The following is a 17,137-nucleotide window of genomic DNA, read 5'->3' as shown; positions in this document are numbered from 1 at the left end:
CACTAAACTTCCACGTGGCAAAATTGTCGCGTCCCGTCAATTTCTGTATGTTGAACATATTATTATTGCTGTAACTATTCATTTTCGGTGTCGTGCCGGCCACGTTGTAAGTACATGTAACCTCAAAGTTCCGATGTGTCTATTACTTTTCCGCAACTCAACCAACCACGCTCTGCTACCATGAAAGATTTTATCGTGGTCGTGGTTGGAGTAATAAAACACATTAACTTCACAAACTGAATATTATTGAGACTAATTTTACTAATTTAGTACAAAGATTGTTTCGGAGACAAAAAAATTGGACACGTAATTTTTTAACCAAGAGGGGCGGAAACATAGATGCTATAATAGACATTGACTTTGACATTTCATACACAGATAATAAAATACAGACATAGGGTTGCATTCTTTTACAACAATATGATTATCTTACAAATTCAACAATGATTGATGTATTATCGTATTCATTCTTTTTCTATATTTCATCAAAATATTGTGTAATCGATTTACTTTTTTTACTTTTTCCAAAGATTCAAGATCACAGAGCATCTATTTATCGAAACATTTGCAAGGGTCACGAAATTTTATGAAAGTTTGTTTTCATGAAACTTTTATTCTTCTAATAGGGATAATATTATTGTTATGTAAATTTTGCAGTTGTCATATAAATAATGAGTATTATGTAGCAGTTACTACGAGATACTCTGCAATAACCGCGTGCTCCCATTTTCATATTTCAACAAAAATTTTAATAACATGTCACATAGCGCGGGTGTGGAAGACGCATATTGTGCATTCTGGGGAACAATTTTGCTTCAATTTTAATATGCGATACAGTGGACTAGAATAGCGTCATTCATTATAGTTATTTCGGAATGGTGGTCGAGCATCACACTAATATTATAAAGGCGAAAGTTTGTATGTGTGTGTGTGTGTGTGTTTGTGTGTGTATGTTTGTTACTCCTTCACGCAAAAACCACTGGACGGATTTGGCTGAAATTCGGAATGAAGATAGATAATATCCTGGATTAGCACATAGGCTACTTTTAACCCGGAAAACCAAAGAGTTCCCACGGGATTTCGAAAAACCTAAACCCACGCGGACGAAGCCGCGGGCGTCAGCTAGTAATTTATACTGGTTTTCCAAATGTTTTTTTTTTTTTCAATAAACCACACTATTTTACACAGGTTGTAACCAGAACACTAGTAAAATTAAGCGTTATTATTATACTACCTTAATACAAACCAATGCCAATAACCATTTGCCTTATCTTGTAGTTTCAGTGATTTAGTATTTTACCTTTTACCTACTAAAAAAAAGAACATTGAAAGATATGACGAATAGAGACTTAAAAAGATATATCAAAACATGGCTGAAGAAATACGACTATGAGAATGTCGAGAAATTATTCTGCAGAAAGGATTAACAAATTAAATAAATGTAATTATTATATTTTATATATATTTTTTTCACACGCAAACGCACTCAAACTCACACACACACACACACACACACACACACACACACACACACACACACACACACACACACACTACACAAATCTCTTAGAATTGTAACTATCTATCTTTAAATATTAAGTATACCTTTAATTACGTGTTTTCAATTTAAACTTAATTTAATTATTATAAGTGGTTATATTATATTGTGCTGTACACTATATTATGGGAAGACACTGCCTCCTGAAACACAGTTTTCACTTCATCAGGAGGCAGGGCCTCACACCAAAGTCTGTAAATAATGTTCTGTTCAGATAATAAAGATTTATTTATTTATTTATTTATTTATTTTTCAAACCCGCATTGTATAGCGTGCAAAACTCGTGTCAATGCCCCACCTTCGACACGGCAAATTGACTTCGAATGACCTATTTACGGAACGTTCGTTGATCTCTAGTGTCAGTCAATTTTTTTTTTTGCAATATGTATATTGTGATTTTAAAAATGAGGATTTTTTTCATAGTTTTTTTGTTTATAGTAGGTATCTTATCAGTAATCATCAGTAGGTATCACCTGTTTTCGTTTTTGCTAGCGTTCGCGTTACACCCTTATTTTTACCTTGGAGTTCGGTTGCGAGGAGTTAATTCGTAGCACTCACCAAGCTAACGTAGTTTGGTTCCCATTTGAATATAATTATTTATTTATTAACTGATCAAACTGAATGAAATTTTGCAGACACGTTCTAGTAACAAATATAATATTATGTATCCGGGTTTTTAAACGTATAACTATGACAATTTTTTATTAAAAAAAAACAATACACAGATATTTTAGGAAAAAGATTGAATAAAAATTGTATTATATTACACGTGTTTCAGCTTTTCCACCCACAAACAACATCGTTAGATAACTCCTTAATGGTGCGCTTACATAAGCAATTTTTTAAGCAATTGTTGCTCGGCACCATGTATGAGGCGATGGCGATGGCATATTCTATGAAGAGAGGAAGGAAATGCTGCTCAAGTGACCAAGCAACACCTGGAGCCTGATTGGACCTTCCATTGAAGCAGACCTTAAAAGAGTGGGACTCTCGTGGAACTATGTCACGGCCGCAGCCAAAGATAGAGAGACATGGAAAACAACTTTTATTCCTTCGTGGACCTTAGGGCTACGGTCCTAAGTTCCACTAAGGAACAGAAGGACTCCATCATCAACACGTATATATTACTCTGGAGCAATAAGTGGACCAATCTGGAGCAGTTTGCATAGCATTGCTGAAATTTTCAAGTACTACTGGGTATTGCAATAAATTGCTTCATATGGCCGTGACGTAATAATTGACTGAATCGCCTTGAATTGAGGAATCTCAATTGCCCGTGTAAGCGTACCTTAAACTACTTATAGCCAAATTTGCAAATTATATTGATCTATCTACCTAACCCTCCCTCTCGCTGCGTCGTATCCTTGGTCGTGACCCATTTCCATTTTCACATAGTGATAGGGATTTTCTTGGGATACGGTTTGTTCCCAGTTTCTTTCGCATAATTTAACCCTGCAATAAAACTTAGCAAACTAGATAATAGGTTCTAAAGAGACTCGAAAAACATTTTCTCAGAATAGTTTTCACCCTGTGGATAATTTAGTTTGTATACTTTGTCCTTTAAAACAGTATATAAAGGGTAACTTTATTACTGTATTGGATACTAGATAATGCCCGCGACTTCGTCCGCTTGAATTTAGGTTTTTCGAAATCCCGTGGGAACTCTTTGATTTTCCGGGATAAAAAGTAGCCTATGTGCTAATCCTGGATATTATCTTTCTCCATTCTAAATTTCAGCCAAATCTGTCCTGTAGTTTTTGCGTGAAAGAGTAACAAACATACACACACACACACCCACACACACACACACACACACACACACATACACAAGCTTTCGCCTTTATAATATTAGTGTGATGAATTTAGCGTTGAATTATTGCTACTATGGTATGATTCTCGTTATAATATCACGTAATTGGCTATTGGAATAGATATAGTATTGGCAGAGTGATATCGGTACGTTCTTGGAATACTGATTTCATGTCTAGGAGTCCTACCTAACGCATGATAATGTACAAAAAAGAAAAATGAATTGTTGAACTAGACATCAAACAAAAAATATTACTCCAATAATAGTATATTAAGGGCACCAAATCTGGTAAAGAAAGTAGGTTCATATTTTTATATACTTAGGTCACTGAATAAAGTTGCTCATTTCTTTTTTAACCCCAGACCCAAAAAGAGGGATGTTATAAGTTTGACGTGTGTATCTGTGTATCTGTCTGTGGCATCGTAGCTCTCAAACTAATGAACCGATTAAAATTTAGTTTTTTTTTTTTGTTTGAAAGGTGGCTTTATCGAGAGTGTTCTTAGCTATAATTGTCGCAAAAAATATGATAATTATAGCTCAATCAGCAAGTCACTCCAAAAAATTATGATGGTACACATCTGTTCAAAACGTTGATCTTTGGCAATTCGACAATAGCAGTTCAGTTCTCTTTCATGCGGTAGGAAGCCACTGAAACGTGTAATTCCAAGTAGCTGCAGTAATCTCTACGTAATGCAAGCTGCGGTTTTGTATGTCACTCGCTTTAGATACACTTTTGCAGTAAGGTACTGACACATTTAAACTTCACTTTTTAACCCCCGACCCAAATAGAGAAGTGTTATAAGTTTGACGTGTGTATCTGTGTATCTGTCTGTGGCATCGTAGCTCCTAAACTAATGAACCGATTTTAATTTAGTTTTTTTATTTGAAAGGTGGCTGGATCGATCGAGACTGTTCTTAGCTATAATCCAAGAAAATCGGTACAGCCGTTTGAAAGTTATCAGCTCTTTTCTAGTTAATGTAACCTTCACTTGTCGGGGGTGTTCTAAATTTTTAATTCGCACTTGTCATTTCTCGAGATAATGAGAGTGAAGTGGTTTACTTGCAGCGGTGCATATCAGTAAATTTCACAGGTTAAGCAACGTGGATCCAGTTGGTGTATGGATGGCTGACCGACTTTCGAGGACCGAATTCTTAAGGGCCTTAAGTCCTCCGTCGCTGGATGAGCATGTTAAGCCTTTCTCATCACTTCTCATATTATAAAATGTGAAAGTGTTTGTCCCATCCGTACTTATGCATTCGCACATCGTTCTTCCGATTGAGTTGAAACTTTGTACAGTTGCTGTTGACACATGCTTGAAGGTTTCTGAAATATACCCAACGTACAACTGCAGTAAGCACGCGAGATATATTGCAACACATGCCGCATATAAGCTATAGTACTCGTCAGATTGAAATGGCAATCGGGAGGGAACGCCCCGTACAACCGCACAGCCCTCGCGCTAATTGATTGCCATCTCAACCTGTCGCGAATTGTAGTTATCACTAAAATCTTATCTAGAACTCTATGAAGTAAGTAATAGCCAAAGATCAGAGCTGTCACTACGTATTTCTAGTTAAGTATATGAATTTTGAACATTTTAATTATTACCTTTCTAAAGTACTAAAATACTAAATTTTTCGAGAACTTCTGGAATTAAAAGCTTTCGAGTTAGCTGCCCTAAGATCAGGTCTACAGTCTTTGTCGAAACTTCGTGGAACGTGATTGAAAATTCAATCGCTCAATTGAAAGTACCTACTAGTAACTCAAATCCCCCGACTCAATATCATCCTGCAATCTATCTTCGCAGCTGAATAACTTTGCTACTAAGTTCAGCAATACATTAGGGTAGTTTAATTACCTAGCTGAAATGTTAGTGATTACCATCTTTTGGTATAGCCTAGGTATTGCGGATTTTCGAGCATTTCCTATACAATTTATTGGGGATTGATTTCTTAGCTTTATAACAAAGCTAGAAGTTTAGTGCTGTGGTTGTAAATACTAAATAGAAGATAGGTGAAACGGTGAAAGACTTCAATCTTTTATATGAAAGGTCTGGAGTTCGATCCCGGGCACGCACTTCTATTTGCATGTCTCAGGCTGAGATTTATAGAGCGCAGTTGGACTTTAAAATGAGACAGCGTTATACCGCTGGCATAAATCTGTCTCGTTTTAACTGAAACTAAGTCTAAGCAAATTCAAAGTGCACTCTATAGATTTCAACCTAACTGTCGCACATAATGAAAACACGATTTTGGAGCGCCATTTTATTTATTTCTATGATCTAAAAAGTGTGTGGTTATATCACAACGCCAATATTTTTTTTTTATTATATAAAAATAGTTATAGATTTTATAGTTTATACATTTAAAAATCATCGAAATTATTAAGTATAAGTTAACAAACTTACGTTAAGTATTAGTTACGTAGTATTAAGTTGCTGCCGCACTTGTTCGGGTAGAATTTCTTAGGTTTTCTGAAGACCTACTTGCGTAATCTCAAGTTTCTAGACTTAGTTCAAGGTTGGGATGCCAGTGAGCTAATTAAAAAATATTTATTTTATTTTTATATTTTAGTGATTAATTTTTGCGTAGACAATAATATTATAGGTACAGTAGGAAAAATCACCGGTATTTTTAAACTGTAATTGTCATTCATCGTTGCTAAAAGTTGAGCGTACAGTTTATCTAAACGACTAAATTATATACCAATACGGGAAAAACGAGCCGCTTTTATTTCAAATTCTGTTCTGATTGAGTTACAAATTGCGATACGAACACCTGTGTCGAGTTTATATTATATTATTATGTTCTAAAGCTAGCATTTAGCACAGGCTCAATTTATCTGAATAAAGTTGGTTGTGTTTTAGCATTTCCACCTAGGTTATTTACTAGTATTATAAATGCGGAAGTAGGTATATAATATACATCGATGATAATATATCTATTTATCTATATAATATATAGTAAGTCTGTCTGTTTGTCTGCTAGCTTTTCATGGCCTTTTAGCCGATGCAGATCATCTCCCGACAGTTCCTGCTGATCTTCATCGCTGGCTTCGTGACCGTAGTTCAGGTAAGCGGAACTTATGGTGTCCTGGCCTAGGAATGATGACTAACCACGTGAGAGCATCTATATTTATAATGGAAATCACTCTCGATAGTTTAAATGCTAAAATTTCCACGACATTAAAAAAACTTAGGTATTAGTAGGTATTATTATTAGGTAACGTCCATGTGGACGTAATCGAAATCATTATCTATTTGGTTAAGAGATAGCTCGCATCCTGGGGATAAATATAGGCTACTTTTTATCCCGGAAACTCAAAGAGTGACCATGGGATTTTTGAAAACTTTAATCCACGCGGACGAAATCGCAGGTATTTTTTTAAATTCAGATACTTAAGTTAATTCTTGACTGTGATCTCACGGTGTTAAGTGATGATGCAGTCTAAGATGGAAGCCCTATCTAAAGGATTGGATGGAAGGCCGCTATCTTTTATCTAGTGTTATATATAATTACCTTGTAATTGTTGGGTTCGTTAACAACGGATCAACCAATGTATTCAGAAACAACAAATATATATGTATTCTACAACACAGCCGACTAGTTTCGTAATACGGGTTGAATATTCATTCACTCGCGTCGACTACCAGCGTCAGATGTTGGTTTCTGTTGGGTCAGGATTAGGTAAATGATTTAAAACCGATTCTAATCAATTCAATCCTGAAACCATAGAAGTCAATCTGTGAATAGTAAGATTGTGGTATCTAAAGCACATTAGCATGGCCCTAGTCTTATTCAATCTCGAGAATTAAATTGGTTCTCTTTGGCTGGTCTGAAAAAATAAGGAAAATAGGAAAATAGTGGGAGGGCGGGCGGTGCATGTCGCATGCTGCATGTTGCACCATACAGATTTCTTTGGTTTGGCGGATTATAGCAAATTAAGCTTTTGGTTCCTTGTATAGGAAAATAGGAAAAAATATGTGCTTTTACTGGTTTTTACCCAAATTAATAAAGCCATTAATTATTGCTTCGACAAAAATATAACACTCGAAAGAAATTAACTCTAATTATTATTATGTAGGTATATATCTCAGCGCTGGGACAGTCATTTTAATTTCCTATTCTTTCGAAATAATACGAAACATGTATCTAAGTACAAAAAAGGCTGCTTAAAAATGCTTGCAATTACTTACGTCCTTGAAAATACGAAAATGGGTCAGTATGAACATCGGAAACTCTGAATAGGAGACCATTGTACAATTTTATCACTCGTTCGTTCGGAACGAATGGGTAATTTTTCCTTATTCCAGCACATTTTCCATTCGCGATTAATTGTCATTTTTCATACACAATGAACGCTGTTTCAATGCAAACTTGTTTTCCCGCGTACAATACCTATTCGACTAATGGATGGAAGAGGACTATCTGTTATGAAAGTTACCTATGGCTTGGACTAATCCCAGAAATGCTTCCCAAGTATATTTCTACTAGATGACGCCCGCGACTTTGTTTGCGTGGATTTAGGTTTTAAGAATCCTGTGGAACTCTTTAGTTCTCCGGGATAAAAAGTTACCTATGTCAATTTCCGGGAAACAAGCTACCTCAAAACCAAATTTCATAAAATTGGTTAAACGAATGAACCTTTAAGAATCCCGTGGGAACTCTGATGTTTCAGAATAAAAAGTAGCCTATGTCCGTCCTCGGAATGTAAGCTGAATCTGTACCAAATTTCATCAAAATAGATTTAACTGTTGGGCCATGAAAAGCTGGCAGACACACAGACAAACAGACACACTTTTGCATTTATAATATTAAGTATAGATGAATTAGTACCTACGTAGCCTAACACGACAGAAGGTAAGATTATCACATTACGATAAAATAAGTAGTTCCTATTTCTATGTACCTACATCAAGCCTTTATATGTTGTTATCAAACTATAACATATGTTGTCAAACTCTTTCTAACCTTACCTAGTGTAAAATATCGGATATTCAAATACTGAGCTATAAACAAGTAGTTGCAGCTATTCCTCTAATCCCTTGTAAAGCGAACTAAAGCCGACGGTATTAAACTAATCCGAAGAACTAAATGTGGGGCGATAAGCGAGGGTAATTCTACGCTATACACTAAACGGTTTAACATTAGTGCAAAGATAAAATACTGAGCATAATATGAGGTGTAAATACTGTTATGTCTTCTAGTAGTAATACTTCCTACTGTTGCATAAAATAATAACCAAACTAGAAAATCCAAAATATTTTTTAGTATATGACTAGGAGTTAAGCATTTCATTGATTCATGAATTTATATTTGTTTTGATTTCATGTACAGTGGCCGGCAAACAGGTTGGACCTGTTTCATGACAATCTGAACAGAATAAGTTAAAAAAAAAATGCCGTGTTAAGCTATACCTACAAACTCTCCGATAACCATGTCGAAGGTTTGCCAACAAAACATACATTAAAAAAAACAGCTTGGGCATTCACGCGATTGGCTGGAGATGCACGCGATTGGTTTATACTTACGTCAACTTTCGCTTCCCGGATTCGCCAACTTTTTTCCACAAGATCTCTTCAGGTCCATGTTGTTTCCTGGGCACCAGGCAGGAGCCAGGGGTCACTTGGTCACGTGACCTGAGAAATATACCCACGGCAAGTGCGTACCTTCGATGGCACTCACGTAATGTTTAACTTTTATGAGAAAGAAAGAGACAAGAATACGTGAAGAAAGAGCGGCGTTTATGAAATTTTAAGCCAAAGCGCTGTACGAACTGAATTGCACTTTATTGCATCGTAACAAGAGTCGCTATTAATTTGAAAGTCTCTGCGAAATGATCCTTCTGTACCTGGAAGGTACTAACTACTATATATTTTATGGTTAAATACTTTTGTATGAAGAAACTGGACATCAAATCATGATGTTTGTCCAGTCGTTATATCTACTAAATGACAGGCACGCCTCGACGCTCATATCACGTCAACTATAACTAAATAAGAAACTTCTGCCATAAGTTAGGAGTAAACGAATGGAATTGGTTAAGAATTAAAAAAATGTGGTGCTGGAGACGCCTCTTAAGAATAAACTGGATCGCACATCATACAAACATCTCCATACTCAATGAACTGAAAATAAATCAGAGGCTTTCATCGCTTGTTCAGTGGCGAATCCTCAAGATCTTTGGGTGCATTGCGAGGAAGAGTGGTACCATCAAATATCTCGTGGTACGAGGTCCAGTGGAGGGCACATATCCACGTGGACATTTGCCAACTAATTAGGTGGACCGTGGAAGGTCTTAATACTTCTCCGTGTGTGCACGTAATGCCAGCACCAGAAGTCGCTTGAGGGAAAATGCATGAACTACAGTGAAGGATTCATAGCAATAACCACTCTCAAGAGTGAACGATTGAGAAGAAACAAATGGATTCTAAAGTAAATTCAAAAGATATATCTCCAACGTCTTTCTTTCTAGCGATTTATCTTAACAACTACGTATAAGTCGCGCCAGTTTATTTAGCTGACACAAAGCAATAAGCGTCGAAGCGCAAATCCTCGCTGAAATCACGTTCCGTGCTGAATACGTTAGAAACACTGGTGATAGATTAACTATGTATACAACACACTAATGCTGTTACTTAGGATCTATGTAGGCGGTTTATATTAGGATTGCAAGCCACCTGCAAAATTGTAGTTTGGATGCAGTTGACATAACTGCATAGCAAATGCCAACCGACTTTTTAGGGGTTCGTACCTCAAAAGGAAAAACGGTACCCTCATAGGATCACTTTGTTGTCTGTCTGTCTGTCTGTCAAGAAACCTATAGGGTACTTCCCGTTGGATGGCATTTTCATTCATTTGTATAGACCTAGTTCTATTTTTTTTTTATAAAAGAATATTAGCCATGTTAAATGACTAATATTCCCCTTTCCTCTACAACTAAGACAATAGTGCAACGGGTGGGGTTTGAACCGTCGACCTTTCGGTTTTCAGTCCACTCCTTTGGCGGTTGAGCTATTGAGGCTCTAATCTATATTTTATGTGCGTACATAATTATTTATATTTCACACGGCTTCTTTACTCGTACATTTCGTGAACCTTATTATGTAACCATCTGAATAGATCTTTAAGGTCTATTCTCTACATTTATGTGCAAACGAAATTATTTACCCTTCACAAGCTTCCTACTCGTACATTTCAGAAACTGTATTACGTTACCGTCTGTATAGATCTATTTTCTACGTTTTCTCAAACATTCGAAATTACTCACGTTTCACACAGCTTATTAACTCAAGCATTTCAGAAACGGTGTAAAGCACCTAAACGTCTGTGTAGAGTGTAGACCTTAGCTCGTTCACACAGGCTACGTAAGCGTAGACATAGCGTTGTAATGTATGGAACTGTATGAAACATGGCACACCGCTTACGTAAAGCGTGGACGTATGCGTAACCCGGTTTGCTAGGTGGTTATACGCGTCACTACGCACGTGTCACCTGTACGCATTTGGTGTGAATCGACCTTTAAGAATTATTTTCTACATTTACGTGGATACGAAATTATTTACATTCCACACAGTTACTTGTACATTTCGTAAACTGTATTAGGTAAACTTCTGTATGGACCTTCTAGGAATATTCTCTAAGTAGGTACGTTTATGTGCATACGAAATTATTCAAAACTAGAGAATGCCCGCGGCTTCGCCCGCGTGGAGTTCGGTTTTTTGAAATCCCGTAGGAACTCTTTGATTTTCCAGGATAAAAAGTAGCGTATGTCCTTCCCCGGGATGTATGCCAAGTCTGTACCAAATTTAATTAAAATCGGCTCAGCGGTTGGGCCGTGAAAACGTAGCAGACAGACAGACAGACAGACACACTTTCGCATTTATAATATTAGTATGGAAGTATGGATTTACGCAGCTCACTCTCGTCCATTTTGGCAACCTGTACGATTTTGAAACCAATATGACGATAATAGCAGGAATAAACGCGAACCTACTCCCCAGTATGCACGTTACATGCATCTTAATAAACTACCTAGTAAGTAGGTATTAAAACACCTTTCCGTCACGCTGTGCTTCCAACGTGTGTTTAACTTCAGAATTTTAATTTATTTATAGCTGTTTACACTGTATTTTGTGAAAATGTTCACGAAATACTGTTGACCAGATCTGATGAACATCTTCTACGTAGATGCATTTCAATTTCGACCACTTAAATAATAGCTTCTTAATAGGCAAGTAAGGTTGTGTTAGAATATTTTTGAAAATATGTGAAATTAAAATAATTACAAGTGTCAGTAATAATTGTTTATTAATTTTTCTATTGCTGCTGATCAATTAAAGTTGAAACAATGATTGCTAAGTAACGATTAGGAAAATCATTTTCTAGGAATAAACTTAGATATCTAGGTTCTTGTATTGTATTTCAATGATTATTATTTTTCAATACAACCTTGTTACAGTTAGTCGTTATAAGCCTTGAATAAGATTTTCATCATACCACGTCGATTTCTTATTCTAGTTTTGATAAATAATAATTGTATAAAATTTCTTTTTTGTGTAGGCATCGATTTGGTAACGTTTGCGAGGTACTTTTGAATTTTATGCAGGTACCTATGCGCAATAATGGTACAACCGTAACCAACCTATTGGCACAATATAATATCAAGTAATGATTGTTTAAGCTAAATTTGTGGTTTAACGACACATTACATTGCAGATAACGGGTACATAGGTACCACGATTAATTTGATAATTTTTACTGGCCGATATTTTGACTCAGTTGCATGACTTGATGACGTTCAATCGTGCTTTCCATGTAACTATCCAAGTTTTTACAATTTTATAGTAGTGCAGAAGATAGAGCGTCTCGTAAGTAGAGTTTCTACTCGACGTGGTAGACCACTCAATGCTTTTTGTATGTTCTTTAAGAGGGGTCTCTCCGTCACTCGCTTCAAACAAACGTAGTCCCAATTTCATTTGAATATTAAGCAACCAAAGTCCATGAAATTTTGCAGACATATTCTAGAAACTGTACATATTCTAGAAATATCTGTGCCTGTGGTGTTTTAATTTTTTTTAAATATGTAGTTTTAAAATTATGGGGGCTCAAAGATTTGTATGTGAATTTTTAAGACCGCGTAACTTTGAAATCGAATATTTTAACGGAAATCTGGAAAACCACAGGCATAGATATTAGTTCCCGGAACGTTTCTACGAAATTCCATTGAGTATGATTAAATACGAAGTTAGACAGTTAAAAAATTTTTACTGTGATTAACACATGTAAATGTATTTTGTCATACGATTACATTGTATAAACTCCTTAAATTATTGTGTATTGTGTTATAACAATAGTGTTCGGTTACTTGGAAACCTAACTGACAATATTATATTGTAACGTGAGATTTGATTTCTTGCTAGATACATAGTACATACTGGGGTATTGTGTGCTGGATTCACACGACAATACCAGGTCAGGCTCACTTGGTCACGTGACCCGAGAAACATAGCTAGCACATCTCTTCGAAGGCCTTCGCGTAAGTCTTATCCATACTAATATTATAAATGCGAAAGTGTGTCTGTCTGTCTGTCTGTCTGCTACGTTTTCACGGCCCAACCGCTGAACCGATTTTAATGAAATTTGATACAGACATGGGATACATCCCGGGGAAGGACATAGGCTACTTTTTATCTCGGAAAATCAAAGAGTACCTATGGGATTTTAAAAAACCGAAATCCACGCGGGCGAAGCCGCGGGCATCCTCTAGCCTCATATAAAGAGAGAGATAGTTAAAAGAAAGGAGTTTGCACAATAGAAAGACAGGCGTTTGTTAAATTTTAGGCCACAGTGCTGTGTGAGCTGAATTGCACTTTATTGTGTCCAAACAAGAGTCGTTATTTGAACGCTTTTGCGTAGTGTGCCTCATATATTATAGTGGTATATTAGAGTGGCCCCACTGCGCGAATATTTCGAGTTTGGGCTTATGAATAATACATAATATTAATGCACTCCAATCACCTTTAGTTAAATAAATTGTAAGTAATTAATTTTTGTTACAAATCCTTTTATTTATTGAACTATAAAGATAATTGTGGCTAAAAGTTCAGTCGTGAACTGTGGTTCAGTTCAAGTTGACCAAAACCAAAGCGAATATGACAAGTAGAAATAATAATATCGTTAAAATTTGCTAGGTAGGTATATGTTATAATATGTATAAGGTATCTTATCTTATCTTATCTAAGTGAGTTTGAAAAATTAATACGCTGTCTAATTATACAATTCTAGGTTTATGTATTAGTACTTAAATTGTATTAAAGTAGGTAATTAAAATAAAGGTAAAATTATACATAATATGTCATTGAAAGTCACTATAAACAACGCAGTACTAATCTGATGATTCATCCGATTTAGAAATTTTTAATGAAGCTGGTATTGTAGTCATCTTTGTACTGCTAGAATTTAGAGCAGCTGAGTTATTGTTGACTTGGTATTCTTGAGTAAAGTATCCATGAAAAGATTGCACCTCGTCATTATGGCGACTGCTTTTGATATTTTTCAACAAATGTAGTACTCCGATTTGAAATTCTAGAACTTCATTATCGTCAAAGTTATCTAATGTCGGCAATATTCCATTAAAAAATGAAAGATGCCGATTAGTTCCTATAGGTTCATTATTTGGATATGAATCCACAAGTTCAATCATCTTTGCATTTGCAGGATTTATATCGCTCTTCACGGGTCTTTTAGGTATTTTATTGCATTTAGGTGATGGATTCTTTGTCACCTCTATTGGATTTATTTCTGATCCGTCGCTTGTATCAGAATTATGGGCTTCGAATTCTGTGCTGCTGTTTTCGTTGGTTACATTGCTTGCTGTCTGTGTTGGTTGTATTATTTTCTGCAGGAAGCTTAACTGCTTGCTATAAACGTAAGGTTTCGGTATTTTAGCGCGAATTCCTGACCTCTTTTGATCTTGGATCTTTTTGCATGATCGATGATAATTGTCTCGTATATGAGTCCACCTCTGCACAAGCAGTTTAGCTGTAAAAGAAATAAGCACGATTAGTTAAACATTCAGATTATAATACTAAGATATTGTGTTGGGTGAGGTAGATAGTTGTATGTTTTTAGGCTTTGATCAATCATTAAGTTTTATTTCGGAAATACTTTGTATATTATTTAGAATAAGGATGGTTGATGAAAGATTTCCACTATTGCTGTAAAATTAAATAACCAACCGTATCTGGGAAAATTACTGTACGTGGGATATATTTTACTTGAAAAATAAATATGTTTAGACGCCTTCTTCAGAATATAAATGCATGAACCTAGTAGAACTATTTTGAATGGCAAATAATTTCCCTCATTGTTTAGGTGCAATTGATAGGAAATATGAATAACAAATTTAAAACCTGCTGACAGGGGATCCACATATTATGATTATAATTATTGTTTTCTATACATACTTGAAGTTGTTGATTCTGAATACAGATTTATACAAAACATAAATCTGCCTAGTCTGAATTCAATACTTGGAATTTTTATGAGTGTAGGACACTCAATATCCATAAAAAATAGCAATAAAATTAGTCCAAATATACGTAGTTAACGTACATTGCACATTTTAATAGTAAGTACCTACCTAAATAAAAGGTAAGTAAAAAGTCGAAATAATGGGCAATTGCCGCATGCGTGGAGTTTGAAGTCAGCGCTGTAGGCTAGGTATTCAATAATACAAGAAATAAACGTCTGTGTAAATCGGTATACAATTTTTTTTTTTAAATCAATATTAAAAGTTATGTTACTCATAGTAATTTTATTATTAAGTAATACAACGTAGGTACAAACAAACTATAAGTAGGTAGAAGGTACATTGGCTGCCTTTTTAGGGTTCCGTACCCAAAAGGTAAAAACGAAGCCTATTTACTCAACTCGTTTACTTATTCATAAACTTAACCGAGTTTATGTTTACACCATATTTGTAATAAAACTTGTAAACATTTTTTGTAAACAATTAAATAAATAACAATGATAATAAATAATGTTAATTTCACTCTGCTGTCTGTCTGTCTGTCTGTCCGTCCGTTTGTCTCTCCGCATGTCACGGGTCTCAAGCTCGTAAACGAAATGAGTTTCAAACAAAAATGTTTCATACACCTAAAATAATAATTATCATGTTCATAAATTCTCGTATATATGGAACTCTAAAAGAGAACTTTAAAACTTATGGGTACCTACTTCCTGTTAACCTGGAGTCATGAAACTTGGCAGGTAGATAAGTCTTATAGCATAAGTAGAGGGAAAAATTCGAAAACTGTGAATTTATGGTTAAATCACAAAAAAAAATTAAAATGTGTTCATGAACAAAAATTTGTATTTTCAATTTTCAAAGTAAGATGCCTATACTAAGTGGAGTATCATAATATGAAAGGGCTTTACTTTTACTTTTATTTTAAAACAGATATAAATTTATTTTTATGCAAAAAGTTTTTGATTTATCGTGCAAAACGTCGAAAAAAAATACCCGAGTACGAAACCCTCGGTGCGCGAGTCTGACTCGCACTTGGCTGATTTTTTAGGGTTCCGTACCTCAAAAGGAAAAACGGAACCTTTATAGGATAGCTTTATTGTCTGTCTGTCCGTCCGTCCGTCCGTCCGTCCGTCGTGTCTGTCAAGAAAACCTATAGGGTTCTTCCCGTTGACCTAGAATTATGAAAAGCAGGTAGGTAGGTCTTATAGCACAAGTACAGGAATAAATCTGAAAACCGCGAATTTGTGGTTACATCATTAAAAAAAATTAAAATATGTTTCAATTTTCAAAGTAAGATAACTATACCAAGTGGAGTATCATAATATGAAAGGGCTTTACCTGTACATTCTAAAACAGATTTTTATTTATTTTTATGTATAATAGTTTTGATTAAAAGTGCCCACGCACTTGAACTGCACTGCAGCGGAAATGCGTGTCGCGTCAGCGCCCCGCACGATATTCTCTCCAGCCGCGCCGCGCGGCAGTGACGTACGCGCAGTTCCGCTGCAGTGCAGTTCGAGTGCGTGGGCATCTTTATCATGCAACATGTTGGAAAAATACCCGAGTACGGAACCCTCAGTGCGCGAGTCTGACTCGCACTTGGCCGGTTTTTTAAAATGTCTATGAAAAAAAGGAATGAATTATTTAGTATGTAGGTAGGTACCTACCTACTAAAAGACAACTTCATTTATTACGCGCAAACAAAGATGTAGAACAGTTATTGAACAGAAGATAACATATATCTGATTGAATAGAACATACATACCATACATTTGTCTCTTATTTTCATCTTTTGTTTTGAAGTTGGGATACAATTTCTTCAATATCTCTTTCCAAGCCGCCCGAGTCGCATCGCGGTTTTTGTATAGCTCGTCAGTTCTGTCCCACAAAACGGGCCTCAACTCCACTAGTGAGATCAATAAATCATTGTCAATGGGTTCGTCGGCCATTTTGTAATGATAAAATTACGTGCACTTCGTTCAAAAAATGGTTCACAACTAGACGCTACGCTACTTCGGTTGCTATTCGATAAAAAACGTGCAGCATCGTGCCGTGGGAAAGAGATGGTATTATAATCCCCCTATCTACCATGCGCTATTACAGTTCACGAGTCACGAGTCACGACGCACGACGCTACTTCAAACCCAACACGTTTAAAGTTCATTCGACTCGCTCGACAAATACATATTTTAATATTTGATAAACGTATTTAGCTTACGGTTTTTTGCAGTAAGTA

The 17,137-nt window shown here is 35.8% G+C and overlaps 1 protein-coding gene across 1 annotated transcript in view; it reads right to left on the bottom strand.

Moving 5' to 3' along the window:
* Window positions 1–16,913, bottom strand: part of LOC123865232 (glucose dehydrogenase [FAD, quinone]-like) — a 53,373-nt gene extending 36,460 nt beyond the window's left edge. The window contains exon 1 of the mRNA XM_045906160.1: window positions 16,667–16,913. Coding sequence (XP_045762116.1) covers window positions 16,667–16,850 — 184 coding nt within the window. The 5' untranslated portion in view covers window positions 16,851–16,913. The remainder of the gene's footprint in view (window positions 1–16,666) is intronic.
* Window positions 16,914–17,137: the final 224 nt, after the last annotated feature.

This window comes from Maniola jurtina, chromosome 5, assembly GCF_905333055.1.
Source record: "Maniola jurtina chromosome 5, ilManJurt1.1, whole genome shotgun sequence".
Taxonomy (NCBI): domain Eukaryota; kingdom Metazoa; phylum Arthropoda; class Insecta; order Lepidoptera; family Nymphalidae; genus Maniola; species Maniola jurtina.
This window is presented reverse-complemented; position numbering and strand designations above follow the sequence as displayed.